Below are 23,361 nucleotides of genomic sequence, written 5' to 3'. Positions count from 1 at the left end.
TGGGGCCTCCCAGCATGGCCGGCCATCGCCCCCCGCCACAGCCGGCCCTCGAACCCCCGCACCCGGCCTGGCTAGATTTTACGTTAAAAAAAAATTGTTCCTCTATCACGATGAAGGAAAATGCTTTATGGCTCCAACAGGAGGAGAAAGAAGCCTCAGTAATTATCTCCTTCGCAGATGAAAAACAGCAAACAGAGGAGCTCTTACCCTGACAAATTCAAAGGTTTGGGTTTGGCTTCTCCTAAGTGAAATTAACGGCAACGCCAACCTGCAATCACATCAGGGCTGAAAGCTCACCACCCGCTTTAAAATACTCAACTGTTCAGACGCAGACTGAAAACGTACAAAACCCTACTCCAAATGCAGAGGCACCGCTGCTTTTTTATTTTTTAAAGATATGAGAATCTACTTAGAGAAAGAAAAACTCTTGTGCAGATACGAGTCTAAAGATATTCCATCTGAAGTAAACATCATTCCTCTTTTATCCAAATTTATAAACAACAAATGTACAATATTTTTACTCAGCTTGGCAGCTGGAGGAGAGGTTGTCAGCAAGCATTCTTTTTTTCAAATAAATTAATCCTTACTCTGGTGGTTTGAGATTATGCACTGTATTATACAACAGCGCCTTATCAGGCCTCATCAGTGAAGATGGAATTCATGTCTGTAAAATGCTGCAGGCAATCACAGTTTCATATTTTATCATGTTGATAAGGATATCGCAAATTCTCTGAAGCATTTCAAAACACTTAAATGAAAAAGGAGAAATGCAACTAAAAGGCTTTTTATATGGTTTGTTGTGGGTTATTATGAGTTATTTATAAACCCAAAAAGAAAGATTTGACATTTCAAATGTAAAAGATTTGAGTATTTAATGGTACTTTTTTCCCTTTACAATTGAACATCTTCAATCACATTTTAAATCATTAATATTTACTCTCATGGCAAGTGGAAACCCAAAAAGGGGGGAAAACCTCCCATTGCCTGTGGCTGCGGTATCTCACACTGGGTCTCCCCGTTTTCTGACAGCCACCCTCTCTGCGGGTTCCCGACGCTGCTCAGCACCCGCATCCTGATCCGCAGCGGGTTGTGAAACACAGGGGCAGCCCCTGGGATGGGGGAGAGGGTCGCTAGACAGGGAATTCTCTACAGGAATTTTAAGGTCCATGAACACGAAGGAAAACAAATGACAGTCACCTCTCAAGCAAATATGAAACATTAAATGAAACATTAAAAAAAATTTAAAGCATTAATTGTTGAAGTTGTAAATGAGAGAAGCAAGGTGGAAATGAAGGATGAAAAGGATCTGCCGTGGAGCCCTTGCCACAGAGGCTGCTGCTGCGGGTGGTATTTCATCCCAGGCTTTCATGCCGACAGAAGAATAGATCTCTGTGTTTATTTATCCTGGCGCCTCATGTGCAGGCTACAGGGTCCAGCCTGTGAGGGTCTGAGCACTGTCAGATCCCATCGCTTACAGCCAGAGGTAGGACATTTAGCACCTATCACCATCAAGCCTATAATCCCTCAATTTACTAGCATCTGTTTGCCAGACTTACTACTCTCTCCCGTTTGGAGTAACAAGGCCAAAAGTACTTCTCAAACACAGGAAAAATGTGCACCCTTGAAATGGCTAAAAGTATATCAAAAGCACAGTCCTGGTGTCTGATTGCAGGCAATAACAAACACAAGTACAGAGTTATCTGACCATCTTTGTGCGAAGAACAAGAGCCTTCTCTCCAATGCTATTACTTTTTAACTCATAAGGCTGAAATATATAAAAATTCGAATCGCTTATAGTCACGGCTCTAGGAATTTCTCTATTCTTACGTTATCAAGACTCACAGTCGTATCAAGGGCTATTCTGCGGTTCATCCCCAAAGATGCAATATTAAAAAATGCTATTGCAAGAGTAATTAATACATGTATTAATGACTGCATTTACCTGACACCGTGCTTATGGCTCTCCAAACTATTGTTCCCCTGGGTACTCACATTTAAATTATGTGGACTGTACAGTGAATTTCCTCCCAAGCCATCATTGTATCCTCCCGTCTGATTGATAACATGACGCAGGGTATCCACCTTAAAGTAAGGGGAAACAAAATTCATCATTCCAAATCTATTAAAACATCATCACTTACAATAGGCAACATTTTGAATTATGTGAGCCAAAAGGGTTTAGCATCTTCTATATGAAAGGCAAATTTATCAATCAAGAATGACTGGCAGAATTTCAACAAATCCTTGCATGTTAAAAGCCATACATCTTTGCTTCTCACACCAGCCAAACAACAACTTCCTCACAGCAGTGCATCCTGTAGGTCCTTCTTAAGTGTCTGCAGCAAAGTGCTGTGCATATTTATACGTCTGTATGTGCTTGCATGTATGGGAAGAGATTATGGTGTATATACTGCATATAAAACATGGAGTTAGCCTTGTCTGAAAGGATTGGAAAAGTGACTGAGAATGAGTTGTATTTTAATAGCTCAGTTAGATGTGTTCTGACATTTAAATAAATGAATAAATAAAAGTTTGTCCAATAAATGAAAGAAAGATGGGGGGGAGGTTTAAAAAAAAAAAAAGGAAAAAAAAAGAAAAGGAAAAAAAGAAAGAAAATTCACTGGATTTACAGTGTCCATGGAAGTCAGACGCACCCAATCCCATTCCATGAGCTCAAGCCAGAGCCGAATGCATTCACAAAGCTTAAAATTTCAATCAGAAAAAAATCACTCTTTCCTTTATATTTGTGAAATTCAATGCTGGGGTAAGAATAGGTCACAATCAGAAATATGCAGCCTCCACTCTGCAGCGAGGCACAGACCATTTAATAGAGCCAGAGTAAGGTGGAATTTTTAGCCCAAACCCTACCCTGCTAGAAAGGCCCTACTTTGGGGCATTTCTCCTACCTGTGACTGCACATTGGCTCCGACTTGGGACCCCTGGTAAGAATCCCCATTCAGACTCTGCATGTTCATGAACATGTCCCCAGAATTTGGGAGGTTAAAAGAACCAGAAGAACCTGGAAAGGAAAGAGTTAGGTAGCTGAATAACAGAGAGCTGCAAATATATAACCCCAGAGACCTGAGGGCAGGGGAAGGAGAAGAAGACAGGAGAGGAGAAGGAAAGGCAGCACACAGCAGAGGGAAAGCTGCTGGCCCCGGCACAGGGCGAGCTCGGGCCACCGGCCCCCCGCCCACCGGCTCGGCGCGTCCCGGCGGGGGCTGCTGCCGGCTCTCGCCACGGCACTGGCTGTCGCCCGGGAGCGCGACGCTGGGAAAGCCTGGAAGCCCCGTGCAACCCGGGTCAGCTTTCCCCTCTGGAAGAGCAGCCTGTACAACAACAGGTTTTCATGTCGAGAGCTTTCCTCTGGTGGATCGCTTCATCATGAGATGCTATCACCAAACACTTGCAGAAAAACTCATTTTGAGCCTGTGCTTAATGTCTCCTTCAAAAGGAAATGGCTGCTAATTTCTAATTAGCCGATTTATTACCATCAGAGGAGGAACCTTTTTCTTGCTTTCTTTTGATTAAAGTTTTTTTTTCCCTGTGGATCTTTATACCCTTTAAAAGTTGTCTACAACTAAGTTGCAGCAAAACTTCAACGTAAATAGTGTCAAACACATCTGTGCTTTGCGGAAGCCTTTGCCTCTGGAGCCCCAAAAAGCGACTTCCTCTTTACGAACTCCCCTACTAATTTAACGCTTAGATTTGCAAAATGTCAACAACACACTAGTGAGACAATTTTTAAGTACTGCAGAAGGACACGTGGTAGAGCAACTCCAAAAAAAAAGTTGCATCCTTAGATTTCTACATATAACATCAACTCCATTTCAAGCAACCCAGAGTTTAAATTCTAATTAGTGCGTGCTAAAATATGCCTCTATTTTGTTCTTATCTTGACAATAAATTTAACAGTTCTACAAAACCAGACTTGGAGCTCTGCCTCATTTTGTGTTATTTTCATTGAATGAGAAAAAGCTTAAAATATCTTATGGAAACAAAGCAGCTGCCAGAAGCCTGAGCCAGGCAGACGTTACCATTGCGGGAATTACGTGGGCCCCGCTCTGCTCCCCTGTAAGGCTGCGGGAGCTTTGTCGCCGAAGCTGCTGGGACCACCTATGGCAGCGCTCAGCCCTTGCGGTGGTCCAGCCTGGAGGTCCACGGGCTTGGTAGAACTCCCCGTGCCATGACTAAGTCTGCTAGGGAGCTGCAGCCTCCTCAGCCCGACTGAACTCACTAGGGCGCCATCGAGGGTCTTCCTTTACCGACTGCCCTTCGGGATGCTTTATCGCACGAGCCGGGTACGTACCAGAGTTTGGTGTGGTGGGGGAGTTTGTCTGGTTGTTCTGGACGGCCGCGGCCACGGCGTGCGCTGCGGTCACAGCCGTCTTTGCCGCATAGAGATTGGCTTCTTCCTGGAACTTCCCGATGTTCTTCTTGTACCTGATTCTCTTATTGCCAAACCAGTTGGACACCTGCAGTGGAGAGAGGTGGGAAGGGTGAAGGACACAAAGTACTTGACCTGGCAAAGCATGATCCCTTCGAGATGTCATGTTCGGTCCAGCAAATACGCGTGCCCCCGCCCCCAACCCTTATCTGCTGGGTACTCCAGTTAACTAAGCAGTAACTGAGGATCAGTTAAATATTACGATAGATATGAGCATGATCTGGCTTTGCTTCTGTTGGCAAACTGATGCACAAGGGGTGAGTCTTTGATGACGACACATATCCTGGAGCTTGCTGTAACATTTAGTACAGCATTGTCTCCTACTTCTATGAGCCATTTGTCAACAAAATCAGTGCAAGACCCCGAAAGCTGCTGAAGGAGGACCAAGGTCCGGTTGAGCGAGGGCGAGCGGGCAGTGGAGCAATTGTTCTTTATTTTTGGGCTGGAACAACCTTGGCAGCCCACTCATAAAATCGTGTTTGGTCGGCTGAAAATGAAAGGAATCATATAAATCAATAATGGCTGAAAAGTCACTTTGTCATCTCCCTTTGAAGATACTGTACTGAAGCCAAGATGGCTCACGGGGCACTGACTATTAACCCACACAGAGGTCACGGCTGGAGCCGCTCAGAAAAGTTCATACAATCTTTCTCAGCGGCTTTGTTTAACTTCAGCTGCTGTAACAGAGCTCCTAAATAACAAACCCGGTTTGTAACATGGACGATGGCCAATGCTGCTGAGACAAAAAAGCATCTGCAACAACACAGAGGTAAAGGGGAGAGGACCAATAATAACACAATAATGGTTATCAGCCATCCCTGCAGCGAGGGACCCAGCTGCTCGGTGCAGGGCAAGGCAGGGCTGGGGTCCCACACTCCCCAGGGCCCCTGCATCCCCACAGCTGCACCCCACCATGAGCTGCAGCAGCTCTACGGCACCTCTCACACCCCTGTGCTCCATCATAGCGCCTGGTAAGGCACCCTGCTGCAGGAAGGAGACAAATCCTGCTGTATTTTATGCAGCTATAGCTTTTGTTTAAGCACAATTAATGAAAAGCCTCTAGCTTTTAACGGTAATACAAAAGGTACCTTATACATTCTGTTCCCTAGATAATACTCCACCGTATTCTATATATTGCACTTAATATTACCTTGTCAGTCAGAGAAGCAATAATACATTAATGAAACCTAGCAAATAATTATTGTGGACAATCAGATTACGCTTTATTAACAGTTTCATAATTGAGGAATCTCTGTACATCAACTGTATTGTCCACGGATGTGTGTGAGACCCCTCTGTTTATGCACGCCCCTGGACCAATCAAACAACAGCCATCACTAATAAAGGCTTATTTAATTCTCACAGTAAAATTTTAATATCACCAGCAGCCTGGGGAAGCCTCAACGAGTGGATTTGCTTGACATCAGATCGTTTCCATTCTGCTAGTCCCAATACTTCTTAATCTTTAATATCAAGGCAATTAAAATTAATGGCCACTCATCCAGAGCCACTGTGGGCAGTGTTTCCTTGACATCAATTGTTTGATGGGATTACCTAGAGGTTAAACTAACAAGCAAGGTTTAATTGGAAGCAATGAGAGGAGCAGCGATCGTACGTTATGTTTAACCCGCATACCACATCTAAGTGAATATCCAGAAATGTTAAACTATTTCTGAGATTAAAGCGCACGCCCTGCGCACCAGCAGAGCGCAGCATTCGGGGCTGCTGTGGCCGCCCCAGGAAACCCCAGCATCCCTCTGGGGTCATGCAGCCACCGCCCAGGTGCCTTTGCCTCCCAGCCAAAGGACTCTTCGCTCTCCCATGAAATACATCAGCAAGGGGCTGCAGCAGAGCGTGCCGTGGCCCGGGAACACGCAGGGGCTCCGGCCAGGCGTGCACGGCCAACACGGGCAGCTGGATGTGTCCAGGACGGGGCCAGGGCACCGCTGGAGCCGAGGCGGTGCCAGGCAGGATTTAGGCTGGATTCACCGCCATGGCATTTTTCACGTGGGGCTGTGCTGGCTGCCTGCAGCTTCCCCTGCCCGTCCGCAGCACAACTCGCCCTGCCCTTGCCGCTCGCACTGTCCCGTCCTGGGGAGGGCTGGAATGCTGGTGCTGGGCTGCTCCCTGGTCAGCACCGGGACCCAGAGGAGCCACAGCACCCTGGCTCCTCGCCCAGCCCCGCACTCACCCTAAAAATGGAAGTTGTCTCCATCATGAGCTGCTTCACAACACATTTTTCATTAAAACAAACTATCTCTTCACATAAAAAAACAATGAACATCTTTCTCCTCCTGATCATTGAAGGCCAATTAATTAATTTGGCTTAATTGTATATTACATTTCAAACAATACTGTTGCACTTATTTATCATGTTAATTGCAATGTTAAATAAAAAGACAATAAATTATTACTTAAATTATCAAGATGCCTAATGTGGGATTTGGGATGGGGCAGGCCTGCCTCGTGTCTCTGCAGTGGCTGATTTCATGGGATAAATCAGCGCTCGTTCTGCAAAAGACGCAGCTGACACAAGAGCATCACTGCTGAAATTAGTGAACTACGTATTTACGGATCACGGAAGATTTTCCATTGTTTTTCCAAGTGCTTGTACCACACAGCTTATGTTCCACACCTAATCAAATGGCACAAAATAGAAAAATTTTGAAAATCAGTGTGGCACAATTATGGTACGTGATCTAAAACTAAGAATTTTAACTCTAGAAACTATTTAATTAAGCTTGCACCTTTTTTTTTTTCCTTGCTTCCCATATGAAGTCCAGGGGTAAGAGCCTACACATCCATAGCTCTCCGTGTCAATCTGCTTACAGAAACAGACAGACTCAGAAGAAGCAGGGGCAGGAGGGGTGTTGAAAACCAGCTTCTGCATTCTTTCTTTAAAAGAATTTTAAATATATTCCCTTGTCAACCACATCCTTCTTTTGTTTGAAGCAGTGAAAAATTTTATTGCTGTAATCCACTGACACGCTTTCAGCAATGAGTATGCCCTTTCTATAGCCCATATGATAGACTGATAGTTGTTCATGACACCCTGAAAGAGGCTCATCTGCAAAAGTATAAAACATCAGCCTCGCAGCCATGGTAAGGGGAGAACAGATGATACAGTTTATCTCCCGCGAACACGTGCTGATCGGGTAGCTCTAAATTACAGCCGACGATGTTCTCTGTTAAGGACATTTTTTTCCCTAGAATTACCTTTTCCGTACTCTTCAAAATGAAATTGTGTGAGGTGTTCATCTTAGTAAATAGTTTGTCTTTATGCTTTTCTTGAAAAACCTTCTCTACATATTATTTTAAACACCGATATCAAAACTGAAACCATCTATCTCCCATCTGCAACTACATGATTCTGGGAGACAATTTTCTTTGCAGCTCAGTAAAGTGCTATGGCAGCAAGATTTCCAGTGAGCTGTTTAATGTGGGGGGAGGACGACCCAAAACAGTCACTAATTAAGTGTTTGAGGGAGAAAATGTTCTGCCATGAATCTGCCCCCAGCATTTACAAGGCACTGACAGTACAAGAAAGAAACACCTTGGATCATTGTTAGGAGAGGCTACAGGGGAAGCCTGGCTCAGCCAGAAAAAGGACAAAGCCTCTTCATCAAACATGAACCACAACCTCCAGGAGTTTGGAAAGCCATCCGTTAACTTTTTTTTTTTTTTTTTTTGTCTCGTTTTCCAGCTCTTTGCACCTCCAGGATGTTTGTAGCACAGGAGGTAAATTGGGCACAGTGCCAGGCATGGCAATGTCAGAGGCACTCCTGGTCGAGGCTGGAAATGCGTGTGTTCAGAGTTTTTTCATAAAAAAAAGCCCTGTGCAAGGTGTAGCTCAGTCACTCGCTTGGATGCCATTGCTTATCCCATGCGATGTTACTCCTGCCAGTATTTTAAATGACTGCTCAATTCGCCCCTGATTTCTGGATTGCATCCTCTGACTTCTGCTGCCAACCACCAGAGCAGTGTGCACTGGGCTATTTTACAGTGCTTGCTCAGAGCTTTTCTGCTAGATGGCCTCAAAAATATATACATTTTTCAGCACAAAGAAAGACAACTCCAGCCCAGTTTGACCTAGTAAATACCAACTAACCCTGCAGTCCTGCCGTGCGGCCTTTGGAAGTGCCTTTGAAAATCAAAGATTAGGATATCCACAGTATTCATATTTTCTAGCTGTGACAGCAGATCTATCAGGAACTTAAGCAACCAGCTGATCACAGGCACTCCCTCTCTCACATACATGCTCCTCTCCCATTAGATGATACATTGCCTCGTTTTCAGGCTTTCCCATCATCCAGAGGTTTTCCTAGCCATTTATAATATCTTGCCAGAGTGAAGCTCCGGCCATGGCCCCAAACCTGCATCTCTGGCAGCTAGTGCCCAAGTTGCGTGGTCAGCGCTGCCCTTGCTCCAGGCTGGAAAACGTCACCCTGCAAAGCTCAGGATGCTGTACGTGGTGCTACAGAGGATGCAGTGCGGCGACTCCCATCGCTCACTCAGAATTCCTAATGGATTCAAGAAACAACTAATTCATGCTTGTATCAAATATTAAAGAGACAAACCTATATTCATGTAACAGGCTCACTACTGCTGCTGCTGCTGCTACACTTTTGGATCATCTGCCTGCCTTTTATTTCATTCTACAACATATATATTAAATCTTATCAAACACCCAATTAAGAAAGAAATCAGATCTATTAGCACTAGAAGCAATCAGTTATGGCTTCTCAAATGTTCCATCTCATTTCCTTCAGTCACTTCAGCCCTATCTAGATCTAGCTTTTTATCTGTCCACTCTGTGGGATCACTAACTCTTTCTCCGCCAGGCACAATTCACCGTCTGCTGGGTGGACAAAAAACATCTCTTCAGCAGGTCTGTTGTGCTCCCTACCATGTAATCTCTCCCAATTACATTTTGCCAGCAGAACTGAAGGACTTTTGGTTTCTCCAAGTTGGTGTTGATGGCGTTGCCTCTCCTAAATACACAGCAGGCTGCTGTGGCTCATGTGGGAAGATTTTTGGACACCACTTACTGGAGGAATTGCTATAAAGCATCTCATGCCAAGAGGACTGAAACCACCAATGAGACAGAGGGCTGCAGACCAAGGTGCCCAGGTACTCATGTGCTCTCGGGCCGTTTGGCTGGTTGCAGGCACCCACAGCAGCCGCCGGGATGCCTATGGGCATGGAAGAGCTGCCCAGCAGCCACCACAGCTGCACCTGTACCTGCTAAGGCTGCAGTCACTTGCGTGATGCTAACAGCGATGAAGGAGCAATGTGAGAGGGAATGAGTTTGGTGCTGAATCTCCCCCCAAAAATTCCTGCCCGTCACCACAGCCACTCACAAATGGACTGGGAGAAACTGTCCCCATCTCCATCCCTTACCTTCCCCTGGCACCGGGCACAGGCACTTCCCACCCCGCTTGGAGCACAGAATGTGCTGCGTGCCAAGGAATGAGCAAGAAGAGAGCAAGGCACACATGTGTCCGCTGGCCTCTCATGTCATAGGGCAGTTTTGCTAGGGTTTGTACCGAGGGTGCATCCAAAGTCAGTTAAGTAATATCAAATTTGGGGGAGCTGGGTGGCCTTTCATTTGAAAGTCTTCAATAAAGTGCCTGAATTTTTCATGCATTCAAGGGAGACCTATAAAGTAAATCTCAACTCAGGTCTTAATTATAAAGCTAAAGGTTGCATTGCTAATAATGCCAATACTGCAGCCTGCAATCATTAATAGTTAACACATTCGCCGCAGGCATTGTTCCTCTAAAGGACCTGAAATATTGATAAGTGGAGCCAATGGAGCTGGGAGGAGATGGCACACCAGCCCTCGCAATGGGCAATGGGGTGGCTGGAGAACTTGGAAACTGCTGGTGAGTTTTCCCTGCCACCCAAGTGCAACCTTGCCCAAGCTGCATGAGCCAGATTTGCTGTGGGAATAATCTGGTTTTCCATCAAATGTACAGGCCACAAGAAATGCGCAGAGTGTTGTTTTGCTTTTTAAGCTATCTGGTGAGGGAAAGGTGAAGGAAAGCTTGATGGAGCAGTGTCATTGGCCTGAACATCACTGTGAGACACCAGTCCAGAGCTGTAAATGTACTTTGGCCTATATGGAAAGCAGCTGTAGCCAACAACGGCAAGGACTTCTGATTAGGGAGATGCTGGTTTTCTTGCATTAGCTTCATGGTAACATCTGTTATATGTGACAAAAAGAGCAAATCTGTCTAATACATTTTTGCTACAGAGAAACCACTTGTGTCACTTTAGTGCATTGAGAGGCTGAATTTCTGGCTGGCTTAGAAAAACAACTTCAAGCAATCAAAGAAATTCTGACCTATAGAGATAGACTATATGTTTGTCGATAAACTGTCCTTCCCCTAAAATAATGCTAAGTTGTAACGAATTCATAACAGACAGTAAAGCTCAGCAAGGAATCTTACTTACTACACAGAAAGAAAGCTGATGTAGAGTGCTAACCTTATAGCCTTTTAATTTCTATCTTCATCTTTGTACGCACGCACTTTTTACCCCAGCACAACCCCAGGCACCTGCAGGCACACTGCCTTTCCTGCAGAGCTTAGTCATGTTCCACCACCCTGCCGAACTTTATCATGGTCAACAATGCAAATTTGAAGGGATTACATTGGGCAGGGACCTGCTCCGTATCGCACGCCTCCGTTAGAAGCGCATGCCAGAGCCCAGAGGCAGATGGCAGCTTTGCAAGGGGAGCCAGGAGGTCGACGCGCTGCCTGGGGCACGGAGGGGTGAGAGCTGGGACCGGCTCCCACCCACTGCTTACCTGCGATACTGTGATGCTGCATTTCTTTGCCAGCTCTTCTTTGGCTTCTTCACTGGGGTAGGGGTTACTGAGGTGGGAGTAAAAATACTCATTCAAGATTTCTGTGGCTTGTTTACTGAAGTTACGTCTTTTCCGCCTGAAATGAGAAAAGAAAACCACAGCTGTTCTTCCGGATGCAGAGAGGTCTCTAACAGGGTCAGCTGGGGTGGAAGCAACCCTTGTTTCACATGCCCGTGCTGCAGCACACGGCAACACGACAGCACTGTCTCAGTACCCCGATCCCTTCGGGCCAGCCCTCCACCAGGGCCGGGCTCTGCCCTGATGCCGTGCAGAGCGGGCAGTGGGCTGCAGCGCCCGTGGTCCCACATCCAGCCCTGCAAGGGTCTGGACTCCGCTTCTGGCCGTCCACCTCCACCTGGGCTTTCATCCTGTGGGTGCACTGGCCACATTTGCGTGCTGTGGCAGGAAACACGATGAAGCGAAAGGCAAAGCAGGGCGCTGAGCCGGGCAGCCTGCCTGCAGCACCTCCGCACCCAAGTACGCAACCCAAGCTGAACTTCCCGGCTGCTAAATCGCTCTGCTCTGACGACAGCTTCGCGAACCTCGCTCCCTTTAGCGGCGGGTCAGCTGGGGCTTCTGCACCGGTGCCTGGGGTGAGCACCGTGGAAAAGGACGGGGTGGCCTCCCTGCCGTGTCCTTACATAGCACTCATTGAGCTAATTGGCTTCCGTGAGCAAGTGGCTTTCAGGGCTTTGCAAGGGAGACCCATCTGTACACCCTCCTGCCGAGGGCTGGGCAGGGCCCAGGCTCTCACGCCGCGCCGGACGGGTACCACGGCGTGCAGCCTGGCCAGAAGGCGAAGCCCTTCCGCAGCGCTCCGCCTGGCACGTGCTCCGGCGGGCCCAGCGGCGAGGCAGCGCCGGGCAGGGAGCAGCAGAGCCCCTGCGGCACAGCAGGCAGCCGGCCCGCCGCTGCGCTCCTGCCGCACGGGTTACAGCGGCAGCATCTGCACAGCTGCGGTGCCTTCCCTCCGAGCCGCCGTCGGCTGCTCTCCTTCTCCCCAGAATATCCTCTGGAAAGTGCCGGTTAAACATTTCCTTCAGAGCTCCCTTCCCCTCAGGGCTGGTTGCAATCAAACTGCCTGCGCCCGAGGCCAGCAGGCAGCCGAGCGGCAATCCCCAGCGCTCTCTTCCAGCGGTATCACGATGCTGCTAACTACACTGTATCCTGGAGCAGGCAGACTCTCTCCCTAGAGCTATGTTTATCTCATTACTGTGCTTCCGCTCATTTTGCCTTATTTACCTTCCTCCTTTTTAAAGAAATCACTTTAAAATGTGCATCTGCAAGCTTTACCTTTTGCAGTTACTCCAGCTCTCCATAGACGTTTCCTCCAACTGTTTGTAATTACCCTAATTTGCCACACCTGCCAGTGACCTCCTTGTTAATAAAATTATTTTGCTCTTGTTTAGCTCCTCACAGCTTTCAGGTGTGAAGCATGAGCTAGCTGCTGAAGGGAGGCTCTGCATGGTGCCTGCTGCTCCTCCCCACTCTGCCGGGCTCAGCTCCTGCTCTGCTGGGCTCTGCCAGCTGCCAGGGTCCTGCTCTGCGGAGGGGATCCCTGCGAAAGGGATGGGGCTGGGGATCGATATCCCACCTCATCAGGGCTTCCAAGCAATCCTGGCTGTGCCCATAAACCCCCTCCTAATCCCCGCCTGCCTGCTTCCTCGCAGCCTGCAGAACGAGCAGCCTGCTTTGGAGGCTGGCGGGCTGCGGGGACAGGCTCTGAGCTCCGGCAGCGACACAGGTGTCCGAGGGACACGCGTGCCGGCTGTGAGTGGTTCGGAAGGTGCTGCCTTCTCCCGCGCCCCAGTCAGGCAACAGCTTGTTGGGAGACGGGCCAGCAGATCTGGCTTTCGGAAGCGCCGTTGCCCTTCTTACCTCGGGCGCGTGCAGCTGCTAACCCAGCATCAGCCACAGCCCGTGGGCACGTCCCTCCCGGAGAACTTAGCTCTTCCATTACAGGGTCAGTATTTTGCAAGGCTGGCCTTATGCTGCAAGACATCGGTACCGGCAGCCATTTAAATAACTGCCGGGGTGACAAAACAGCCTGTTGCACAAATCCTATGTGACTCCCATACGAGCAGGGTAAACAAGCAAGCATTGGGTAAACAAGCCTAGTCTTTGCACTAAAATATGTAGAAAAGACACTGCTGTTTATGAAAGCTCTGTGCAGGAAACCCCCACTTTCACAGCAGCTGCTGGGTGAAGGACAAGGGCCCTGGGCTTTCTCTGGGGCAGGCCAGCCTCTCCCAGCGGGTCCCTGCCCATGCGGGGACATGGGTTCCAGCAGGGCCAGGCAATTGCCCCTTCCCCCCCAGAAAGAGCCGGGGGCACTCGCCTCTGCCTTACCTGGCATCGAGGAACCTTGATCTTAAAATCATTACTGCTTCACAAGTACTTTGTTTGAGTTGCATCTGGATGGAGCTGAATTTTCGATGAATGATGCCCACCATCCTTTCAATCTCCTTGGGAGAGATGGGACGTGTCCGGCTCTGTTCTCTGAGAAGGTTCATCACATGTGTGGTAAATTCATTACATGCCTGTGAAGGAAGGAGAGGCTTAGAAATTGTTTTGTGCCATCCCACAAGGACACAAGCTCGGGCCTGGCCATTGGGGGGGCTGGGGGACCCTCGCGCAGCCCCGTCCCCTCCACACGTGCGCGGCCGCGGGAACAGATCACGCACACCCTGTCCGTGAGAGCCGGGACCGTCCTGCGGCAGCCAGGGGAGCTGAGCAACCGCGGCACAGCTCCTTCCACGCTTATCCCTTTCAAGGTCCCCGTGTCCCCAGCCAGACCGCAGTGGAGAGGAGAGGTCGGGGTCAGCGCATGTAATGGCTGCGGGCAGGAGGGGGATGTGAGCGGGGACCAGCACACGATCAGCAGCCAAGCGAGCAAAACCTGGGAAGGGCTGCCTGTCCTGCAAGCCGCCGAGCCCGCGCAGGCAGCGGGCAGGGTTAACACCCCGCAGGAGGTGAGGAGCTCTAGACCTTTCTGAGGCACCGTGTGCGTCCCCTGAGAGGGCAGATTTCGGCAAAGCCATGCCCAAGTCTGGCCCGCGCCGTGCTGCCAAGGCGCTGAAGAAGGGAAGGCACGAGGAGCCATCAATTATCAGTCCCTGACTACGCAGGTGAATGGACACGCTGATATAAACTTCTCCAGGCTGCATCATCAACAGACGCCACCTGATCCGAGCCTCCGCATGACCAAGCGGCTGTCACGCTGGCATCCCGGCTTCCCCCACGCAGGCTGGAAGCTGCTGCTAACCCCGCTGATTTATGTCTTCCTTATCTCTTTCCAAAACAAACCCCGGGACTGCTGTCTGCTAGGCAGAGCTGCGTGGTGGCCACGGGGCTAATCCCTTCCCGGGGGCCAGCCCTGTATTCGAGCACATTTCGGGCACTAACCTACCCCCGTCCTGAGGCAGCCCTGGGAAGCGGAGAGGGGCCGGGCGACGTGCTGGCTCCCGCAGGGTCCGTGGGCAGCGCAAGGCAAACTGCTCTCTGCTCCCCAAACCCTTATCAGACGAAGGTGGATGTACGCAAGGCTGACGCGCCTGCGGGAGGTCTGCGCGTTGGCTGCGGAAGGGCCAGCCGTCGTAAGGCGCTGCTGGGCTGCGATCACGGCCAAGTAAGGCCACAGGATTTTGCTCTTGTGCATCTAACGTTAACGGGCGACGAGCACGATGCTCAGCAGCCAGTAAATCACGTGGAGGAAACACTGCATGTATCTCATCCAGACCCCATACGTTGCGTATCTGTTTGACTCTAGCTCCCCTTTTTCTTCTAAAGCCAGGGTGAAAAATATCTATGATGTAATTTGTCTGACAATTACATTTTCTCCTGCATTTCAATAGATTGTGCCAGGGAAAGAGTTAAAAGTGAAAAGTTTATGCATCTAAAAACTCATAATTTCCTATAACATTTGCTGAACGTCTCACAACTTATTAAGTGAAGCCATCTATGAATGCAAATGCTGATTAGCAATTTGGCAATAGCCCAACATTCGCAGAATTCACATAGCTTTTCTTTAAACCAGTAGTTCATACATGATTAATTAGAACATCTCATTTATGTAGTGTGCACTTTAGCTCATTACTCTAAGTAAAATTCGTTAAGTATTTACATTTAGATAATTAAAATCTGGGTACACCCTTAAGAAAGATGCATACACTTCAGGCAAAGTGATTTTTTTTTTCTTTACACTACTGAAAGTAAATTACAGGCTAATTTACATCCTTGCAGCACCCGTTTGGCGGCAGCGCTTTGGCGAGGCTCGGTGAGCCTTGGTGCAGATGCCCTCCGCCTGCCACCGCCGAGCGTGCCGAGGCCACGGTACCGCGGAGGCTGCGCCAGCTCACCGCCGCTCCACGCCAGCGCAGACACGACGCTCCCGCCAGCTGCTGCTCCCTGACTTTCTCAAGACTTTCTGAGCTCCAGGTGAAGGAGCTCGACACATCTCGTCCTCGCTTCTCATTTGCATATTTCCTTTCCGTTTTGACATTTCAGGCAGCAAAGCTTGCGGAGGTGACCAGCTGCCGTCCCCTCTCGCCACGCTGAAGAGAAGGGGACGCTGCCCTGAGCGCTCCCGGCCACCCTGCTCTCGCCCAGGGAGAGCAGGACTTGTCCCGGGTGACCCGTTTCTCCCCCTCCCATCCCAAAGACCCGGCACAGCAGCTCGCCCGCCCAGCGGAGAGCGGGCTCCGAGCCCCCAGGGAAGCGCGGCAGCCCCCGGCCTGAGCAGGGAGGCAGCCGGGCACCGGCGCCTGCTCCAGCCGGCCTTGCTGCACCGGGACCGCATCCTTCCTGCCTGCCGTCTGCTGAGCTGCCTGGACAATCTTAGCATCCAAAAGCTTGGGTTCCGCCACCTGACGGACGGCAAAAGCCCCAGCTTTGGCTCGCCCAGTAAATGATGCACAGAGGTAAGGTAATGTAGGCACCGAAATGCAGCAACTCGCTCCCTGAGACGAGAGAGCGGCTCTGTCCCAAAGATACAGCTGAATCCAAGTATTTGGCACTGAAAGAACATTTCAGGCACACAGCTTGCCACGTGCTCCCTTGTTTGCAGATCTGGGGAATTCAATTTTAAAGTACAGTAAAAATGGCAACTGTTGCATTAAAAATCTTTTCAGATATGTCTTTTCTATGAGAAATATTTCTCCACAAATATAGTACCAAAAGTTGGATGTTTCAAAGCTAAAGTGAGCTTCTTGCTTTCAAGAAGCAAAAATCCTTCCCTGAATTTACTTGAACTGCCTGATGAGACTTCGTTTGGTTACAGCAACTTAGAGAGCCTGGTTTTAATTTATCTTCGCCAGCACCTCCCATCTGCAGAGCTACTTCAGTGCAGCAGAGTGGAAGTAAGCTCAGAAGACTCTGATGCTTTGTCTTGTTTTCTCTTGTTTATTTATAGCGTCCGAGCTCCTTGATCCCTTTTTCAGTACTATTTTTCAGGCCTCTGGTTGGTGCCCGAGACATTATTAATAATGTCAGGTCATAAGTGATGGCCTTGTTAACCTGCTCAGAAACCTTGTAGGAGCAGGGATGCTCCTGCGAGCCTTAATGCTTCATCAAGACTCCTCAGACGAGCGCAAGAAAAAAAGAGGAAATGGCCCAAAACGGTCTTCAGGGGCACGGTGCCAGCCAGAGCTCCGTGGGGCTAGTGGTGTCTTCCGAGCAGCCACACTTCACCCCAATTTGGGGTGAATTCAGAAGACATCTGTGAACTCAGGAAGCAGGTTCCCAGCTGCTCCGGGAGACCTGGAACCCTTACAGTACTTTTGCCTACAGCAAAAAATGTATTTCAGTGTAATTATAGAAGATAGCTTTCAATATGTCATCTCTATTATAGTAGCTGTAAATTATGGAAGGAGCTGCCTGTGTACGGCCATTTCTCCCAGCGCATGGCGAGGGGAGAGCTATGTGATGGCGTGACACACTTTCCATTTCTCTCTCTTTTTTTTTTTCTTCCCGAGCGCATTCCCCTAACTGGCAACAAATATCAGGATCAAACTCTGCCTGGAAAGCGTCTCCAGGAGGCCGCTCTGGTTCCTGCTGCCGGCTGCAGCGGGACCGCAGGAGCGCCTGCGCCGGGAGAGAGATGGCGGGAGCTGCTCCCCCCGCACGGGCAGGTGCCCCTGCGTGGGGGCTGAGCTGCTCCCCGGCTGCAGGAGGGCACCCGCCTCTCGGGAACCTGCAGCTGCTGGAGGCAGAGATGCAAAGTCCTGGCTGCCTCTCGGCTGCGGAGACAGGCGCTGCGTTGAGACAAACCGGCAGGAGACGGTTTGCGGCAAGGCTGGGGAAATTATCATATTTCTGTAGAGCAGACGTTGCTGGGTGTCAGGATCAACAGGGAAGCGTACATGTTTCAGAGCAGCTCCACCTCTCTTTCCTTCTCCTAGCAGCACTTGAGCATCCTCCAAAGTTCCCCGTGGTGTGGACGGATGGCTGTGACATTTCAGCCGAAACCTTTGTAAATGGAGCTACAGGGCTAAAAATGCTACTGCTTCCCCCACATCATTAAACTTATTAGAGTCAAAGGACACTTGCCAGGAAACGGCTGCAAGCACCGACCTGCAGTTGCTTTGGCCCCAGATCTATCTCCAGCCTGTGTCCCTGTGGTTTTTTATAAGACACGCTCCTGCTGAATGGTGCTTGTTAATCCGACGGCCATCCCCATCTCAGCGCTCCAGGCTGCACGCCGGGGCCCTGCGGTGCAAGGAGAGCCCAAGGGTCCGCCCAGGACATTTGGGGTCCTTGGAGGGTGTGGGGAGGGGTTCGTTTGAGGGAGAAAAGGAGATTTGCACAAAGACCCTGTCCGTTATTTGCTCAGCTATGTGTTCACCAATTGAACAACACAGTGAAAGAGGCGGCACAGATGAGGCAGTGCCACCGGCACCTGAGCCACGCCGGCCTCAACGCCAGCCTTGTGCCGCCCAGGCCGTGGTCCCGCCAGCATCTGCAGCGGGATGCTGCGTGGACTGTGCCGGTGGGCACCGTCCCCCTGCTCCTCCTCCAGGCTCCACGGGTGCCCCACACCTCCTCCCCACCACCCTATCGATTCCACCCGCCGCTGACGCTCGGCGGGCACCGGTCGGCTGCGTCGGCACGGCCTGTCACAGACCGTGCCTTTGTTTCTGGTGGCATGAAAAAGCAAAGCAAAGTGGCCAGAGACCTTTCAGAGCGTCTTCACACGAAAAAAAGGGAAACTCTAAAACAAAGAGTCATCGAGGCACCCAGGCCCCCCTTTACGCTGGTGAGGCAGGGAGGGGAAGCATGCCAAGGTCGAGCACAGGGGCTGGGGAAGGAGCCGGGCAGCACGGTGCACTCTTCTCCTCGCCCTCGCAGTTTCAAGCGGTTTTATCACTGCCTCCACATCTCTTTTGTGGTTTTGGTCTGTACAGCCTGACGCTTTGCCGTGATGGGCTGGGGGCAAGTGCAGGACTTCCCCGGCTCAGGTCAGGAAACCACCAGCTGATGAGGTTCGCTGAGCTGATTAGGCTCAGGGTTTACAAGCTTTATTAGGACACCTCTGGGAGGGGAAAATGAAGACATCGCTTGAAGCTCGTGAGGGCCAGGGGTCTCTTGTGCCATTCTTCCCTGCCCCGTCTCCTTTGATGCCGTTGTTCCTTGCAAAACCAGAACGGAAAGGAGGCAGAGCAGTCTCTCCCTTGGATTACAGGGAACCCGGGGTGGCGCAGCCCCCCCCCCCCCCCCCGGGTCAGGAGCCACGCTGCGCCCAGCACCAGCCGGCAGCACATGGCAAACACACCCCGTGCCATCGGCGTGGCAAATGTGGCGGGTCACCAGGTCCCAGCGGTGAACGTAAACCCACGGGTCTCTGCAGCACGCTCTCCACTCAAAACAAAGACACCCAGTGCCGGTGTCCACCTGAACCGGGATCTCCATACTTCCTATCCGTAGCGGCAGCTCCCGAAGCCTGGGCCAGGCACTGTGCCGGCGCCTCGCTGGCTACTCCCTTGCAACCTGGTACAGCCAACCCGCCGTGGCCGAGCCTTGCACCGGAGCCTCCTGCCGCCTGCTCCGGGAGCCCGTGGGCTGAGATCGCCAGCACGGCCCTCGCCTGCCTGCGCTCCCCGACTCGCCAGACCCAGCCTTGCAACACTTCATCACGGGGCACGAAAGTGGCACCGAGCGACAGACAGCTCTCCCCGTCTCTCCCTCTCTGGGCTGGCTCGAAGGGGAGAAACATGGGCTCGGGTGTTGCTTTTATGCGGTTACAGACAACAGAAAACACTCAGGCATGCAAGACATGCGTCCTGGGTCCAGCGAGCGGCTCCTCAAAGCCCGACGGACTCCCGTAGCATCACGGCTCTTTACGGAGGAGAGGGGTGGGGAAGGGGAGGAGGGGATGTGGTCCGGAGCTGGGCAGCGGCGGGTGCCGGCAAGCGGAGGTGCAGAGGAGAGCAGCGGCAGGTACACGTACAACTGAGAGGCTGATGTCTGACCTGTTCATATTTCTCCAGCTCTGTGTGATAGATTTGTCTGATCTGGGTCAATTTGGCTCTGTAATCTGAGTGTTCAATAGAGTTATCTGAAGACCCTCCAGAGGCTGCTGCGGCTGCAGCTGCTGCCGCCGATCCCCCACCTTTCTCCGGACCTGAGACTCCTTCTGCCAGAAGCATATTGTCTAGTCTCATTAGCTGGGGATCGGGAGGGTCTTCCTCCTGGGCTCCTCGGATGCTCAAACCTTGGGCAGAAAAGAGAGAACAAGAGAAAACACAGTCAGTATTTCTTGCATCTGCCCGGCCGCTGCCCGCTCGCTGCACGCCTGCGAGGGGCCCTCCTGCAGAGCCCTCCTGCCCCGCGGGGCCGCGGGGACCGGACCTGCCCACGGCCCTTCCTCCATCCCTGCGGCGGTACCCGAACGGGCACCTGCCTCCGAGGCAGGTCCCGTGAACCGCAGCCCAGGCAGGTGCCATGGGGTGACGGCAGTGCTGTAGGACCCTCACGGTTCCGATACAGAGCAGGAACATCTTCACGAGGCTTTTAAAGGACCCTGCAGAATTTTTAAACGCTTCATTGTAAGTATTAAAGGAGTATTCGCATGAGTACAGAGACATATGCCTTCCGGTTGTTTTCCAAGACCTAGCTAAATCTGCGCGAGGCTGGCATCATCCTATACATTATATCACTTTGATGCAAGACTGTGTGGTAAAAGTAAGTGCATTATTTATTCGGAAATAATTGATTTGCTTCTCATTTCCTTCCAAATGGATCTAAGCACCACGTTACTCTTATGGAGACTTGCACCACTGGATTCCACCCCTCCTAAGAGGTCCAAGCGTCGGTTTAGAATGCCTGGGGAAAAAGCTGCCACTCGCTCAACTACAGGAGACTTCAGGCGAAAGGCAGGGAGGTGCTGTGTCTCCCACCGGCACAAATCCCGTGGACGGAGCCATTTCCATGCGTGCCTACAGTCTCTGGCTCCACACAGGTCGAGCTGAAATTTCACATCGGAAGAGGGAAATGGTGGAGACAGAACTAGGAGCATCGCCTCGGGAATGGCCACTGTGGGAGCGGCGTGCGGAGGCTCTGACGGCCCCTCGCTCAGGGCTGCCCCACTCCTCTGCAGGGCAACACGCCACTCCACAGTGTCTGCTCACATACTGAGGATAGACAAGAAGGAATTAAACTTCCCCTTGCCATGCAGGGATTTGGTTGCTATCGCGATGCTGGGATACTGAGTATGTGTTTAAAATAGCCAGTGCTCTTGCACTGTGTTGTTGGGAACAACACTTTAAATCTAATTTTTGTTTTAAATCGAGAATTTCCAAAGGGATGCTCAGTCAGCAATCTTTTCTGCGTCCTATAGATCAAGGCTGACAATTTGTAAGTTTAATCAGGTCACGCAGGCATGGTGCCAAGCTGTTATCAACAGTGCCAAAAAGAAAGTTTAAAAATAATTACAGTAGTACAAAAACCACTAGAGCCGTGGCTTCTTGAATCAACATTTCCATTAGAGATGTAATGCAACTGTGTACATCCCAGCCCAATTAACCTCTTTAAATCTGTTTAAGAGCAGGTATTCGTGCTCTGGATAGAGTGGGTCCCAGGGGTCTGCCGTTGGCACCCCCCGTGTTTGCACGGGCGCCTGCGCCTGTCTGCGCTCCTCGCAGTGGTGTGGGCTCCGAACGGGCTGTGCCAGACGTGGCAGCACCACCCACAGCTGCCACGCACACAGCTGAGCACTAGCAATGCTGCTTTCTGCATAGCTGAGAACTGCAGCCGCTCCCCCACAAACAGATTTCACCCTCGGTGTCCTGAACCCCATGCACAGCGGGAGGTGACCCCCTGACTGGCCAACCTTCCAGACTCAAGAAACCACAGCATTAATTTTGCTCTAAAATACACATTTTAAACCTGTCACCTTCATTTAAAACTATAATTCCATATCATTTCATGGGAATAATAAAAATGTCTCATCATCTCTTTAAATTATTTCTGTTGCCTGTTCAGAGGTCCACAGACGAGCGTGGTTTGACAACACCACACATCGTCCCGGCACGTCCCTGGGCTGGCACAAGCGTGGCGGGGACAGCCCTGGCACGGCTCCGGCCACCCGTGCTGCTGCCTGAGCATGTGGCCAGGGAGAGCAATGCTGCGCTCGGGGGTCCCCGCGGCAGGAGGGGCGGGGGTCCCTGGCCACGGGAGCGCTGCGCCCACCCCGTCGGGACCGCTCTGTCCCTCGCCCCCCCATTCCCCTTAGACTCACTGCCCTTGCTCTTGCACAACTCCTGGCCTGTGCGGTGCTGCTAATACAGGGATGATTTTTCTGTATTGTTTTGGTGAGCTGTTCCTCCTGTTTATCTTACTCCTACTCTGCTCTGCTGTCACTATGCTTAATAATGTTCTGGTTTTAAACCGCTCCAGCTCCTGTTCCCTTCTCATGAATGATTTCCACTGTTTTTTCTTCTTTTTGCTTCCAGACCATTTCTCAGTCCATGTTTCCTGCGGTCTATTTCAGCTGGTTTTCCCCAGCTGCTTTTCTGCTATGAAACTCATCCACCCTCCCAGTATCACAGTGGCAGTCCCACTCCACTCCCCTGATGCTGCAAGGTGCCAGGCCAAAATCTGCAGTAGAATAATTTGGTACAATTGCTGCGATTTCTGCATCATTTACTTCCACGAACAGGCCAGAGACTAAAGGGCTTTGTCCAAAATGACGCTATCCATCCAGACTTAAATTAATATTCAAAATCCCCAACCCTTCTGGTATAAATCTGACAAAGGACAGCAAGCGTTCCCCAAGGTTTAAATGCAAAAGCCGATGTCTGCACTGGAGACTGAAGGAGCCGGTGAGAGGCCCTGAAGCAGAAGAGGAAGAAATTCAGCAGATAAGGACAATGACGAAGCCACTAAGGTGGTGTCTCACACGCGACAAAGCCACTAAGGTGTCTAGCACACAACCCTTACGCGTATCTCTCGAGCTGGTGACAGAAGGGTTGGCATATTGTGTTCATCTTAATATCAGGTAACACTCCCGTGTCCAAAGCATCCAGTCCAGAGCGCGTGAGCCTGCAGACAACCCACAGACAAAGGAATGACAAAGTGCGTGTGTGGGGATATAACATTTATTTTGCCCCTGAGTGAGACGCATCATTCATTTGAATGGCAAAGCCACAAGTTGATTAACTGATTCTAACAAGAATTAAGCTGTGTGTTAATTCAGATCTTTCCTTATGAACTATACGAAGCAGATCAGCACAACTAATAGGGTCTGGTGTCCCTGGGGGCAGGGGACAGTAAAACTGATGAACTCCTCTGCAATCAGTGAAACATGCAGCTCTTTGGCAAGTTGCACGGGCTGCCTTGGCTGCAGGTCGAACGTTTTTAACGTTGTCTGAGAAGGAGTCAGAGCATCTCCCAGGCGCCTCAGCAGGGAGGAACACTCTCGCTATCCGCTGGCAACACGTCCGCTCCTACCAGCACCTGCCTTTATAAATTACTCTTCGTTTGAATACGGTGATAATATATGTATTTTTTGACATATAAGCTCACACTCAGTGGCTATTGTTTCCCTTTT

General features: G+C 50.5%; 1 protein-coding gene across 3 annotated transcripts in view; it reads right to left on the bottom strand.

Moving 5' to 3' along the window:
- PBX3 (PBX homeobox 3) overlaps nt 1-23,361 on the bottom strand; it is a 116,507-nt gene that overhangs the window by 2,618 nt on the left and 90,528 nt on the right. For 2 of the 3 annotated variants that reach the window (XM_041119736.1, XM_041119737.1), the window contains 6 exons: nt 19,784-20,025; nt 13,668-13,858; nt 11,259-11,394; nt 4,310-4,475; nt 2,907-3,019; nt 1,993-2,082 (listed from right to left, as the gene is read on the bottom strand). In XM_041119736.1, the coding sequence (XP_040975670.1) occupies nt 1,993-2,082; nt 2,907-3,019; nt 4,310-4,475; nt 11,259-11,394; nt 13,668-13,858; nt 19,784-20,025 (938 nt within the window). The remainder of the gene's footprint in view (nt 1-1,992; nt 2,083-2,906; nt 3,020-4,309; nt 4,476-11,258; nt 11,395-13,667; nt 13,859-19,783; nt 20,026-23,361) is intronic. The other variant, XM_041119738.1, reaches the window with a different exon arrangement.

This window comes from Aquila chrysaetos, chromosome 24, assembly GCF_900496995.4.
Source record: "Aquila chrysaetos chrysaetos chromosome 24, bAquChr1.4, whole genome shotgun sequence".
In the NCBI taxonomy this organism is placed as follows: Eukaryota; Metazoa; Chordata; class Aves; order Accipitriformes; family Accipitridae; genus Aquila; species Aquila chrysaetos.
Note: the sequence above shows the minus strand (reverse complement) of the source record. Positions and strands in the feature narration are given on the sequence as shown.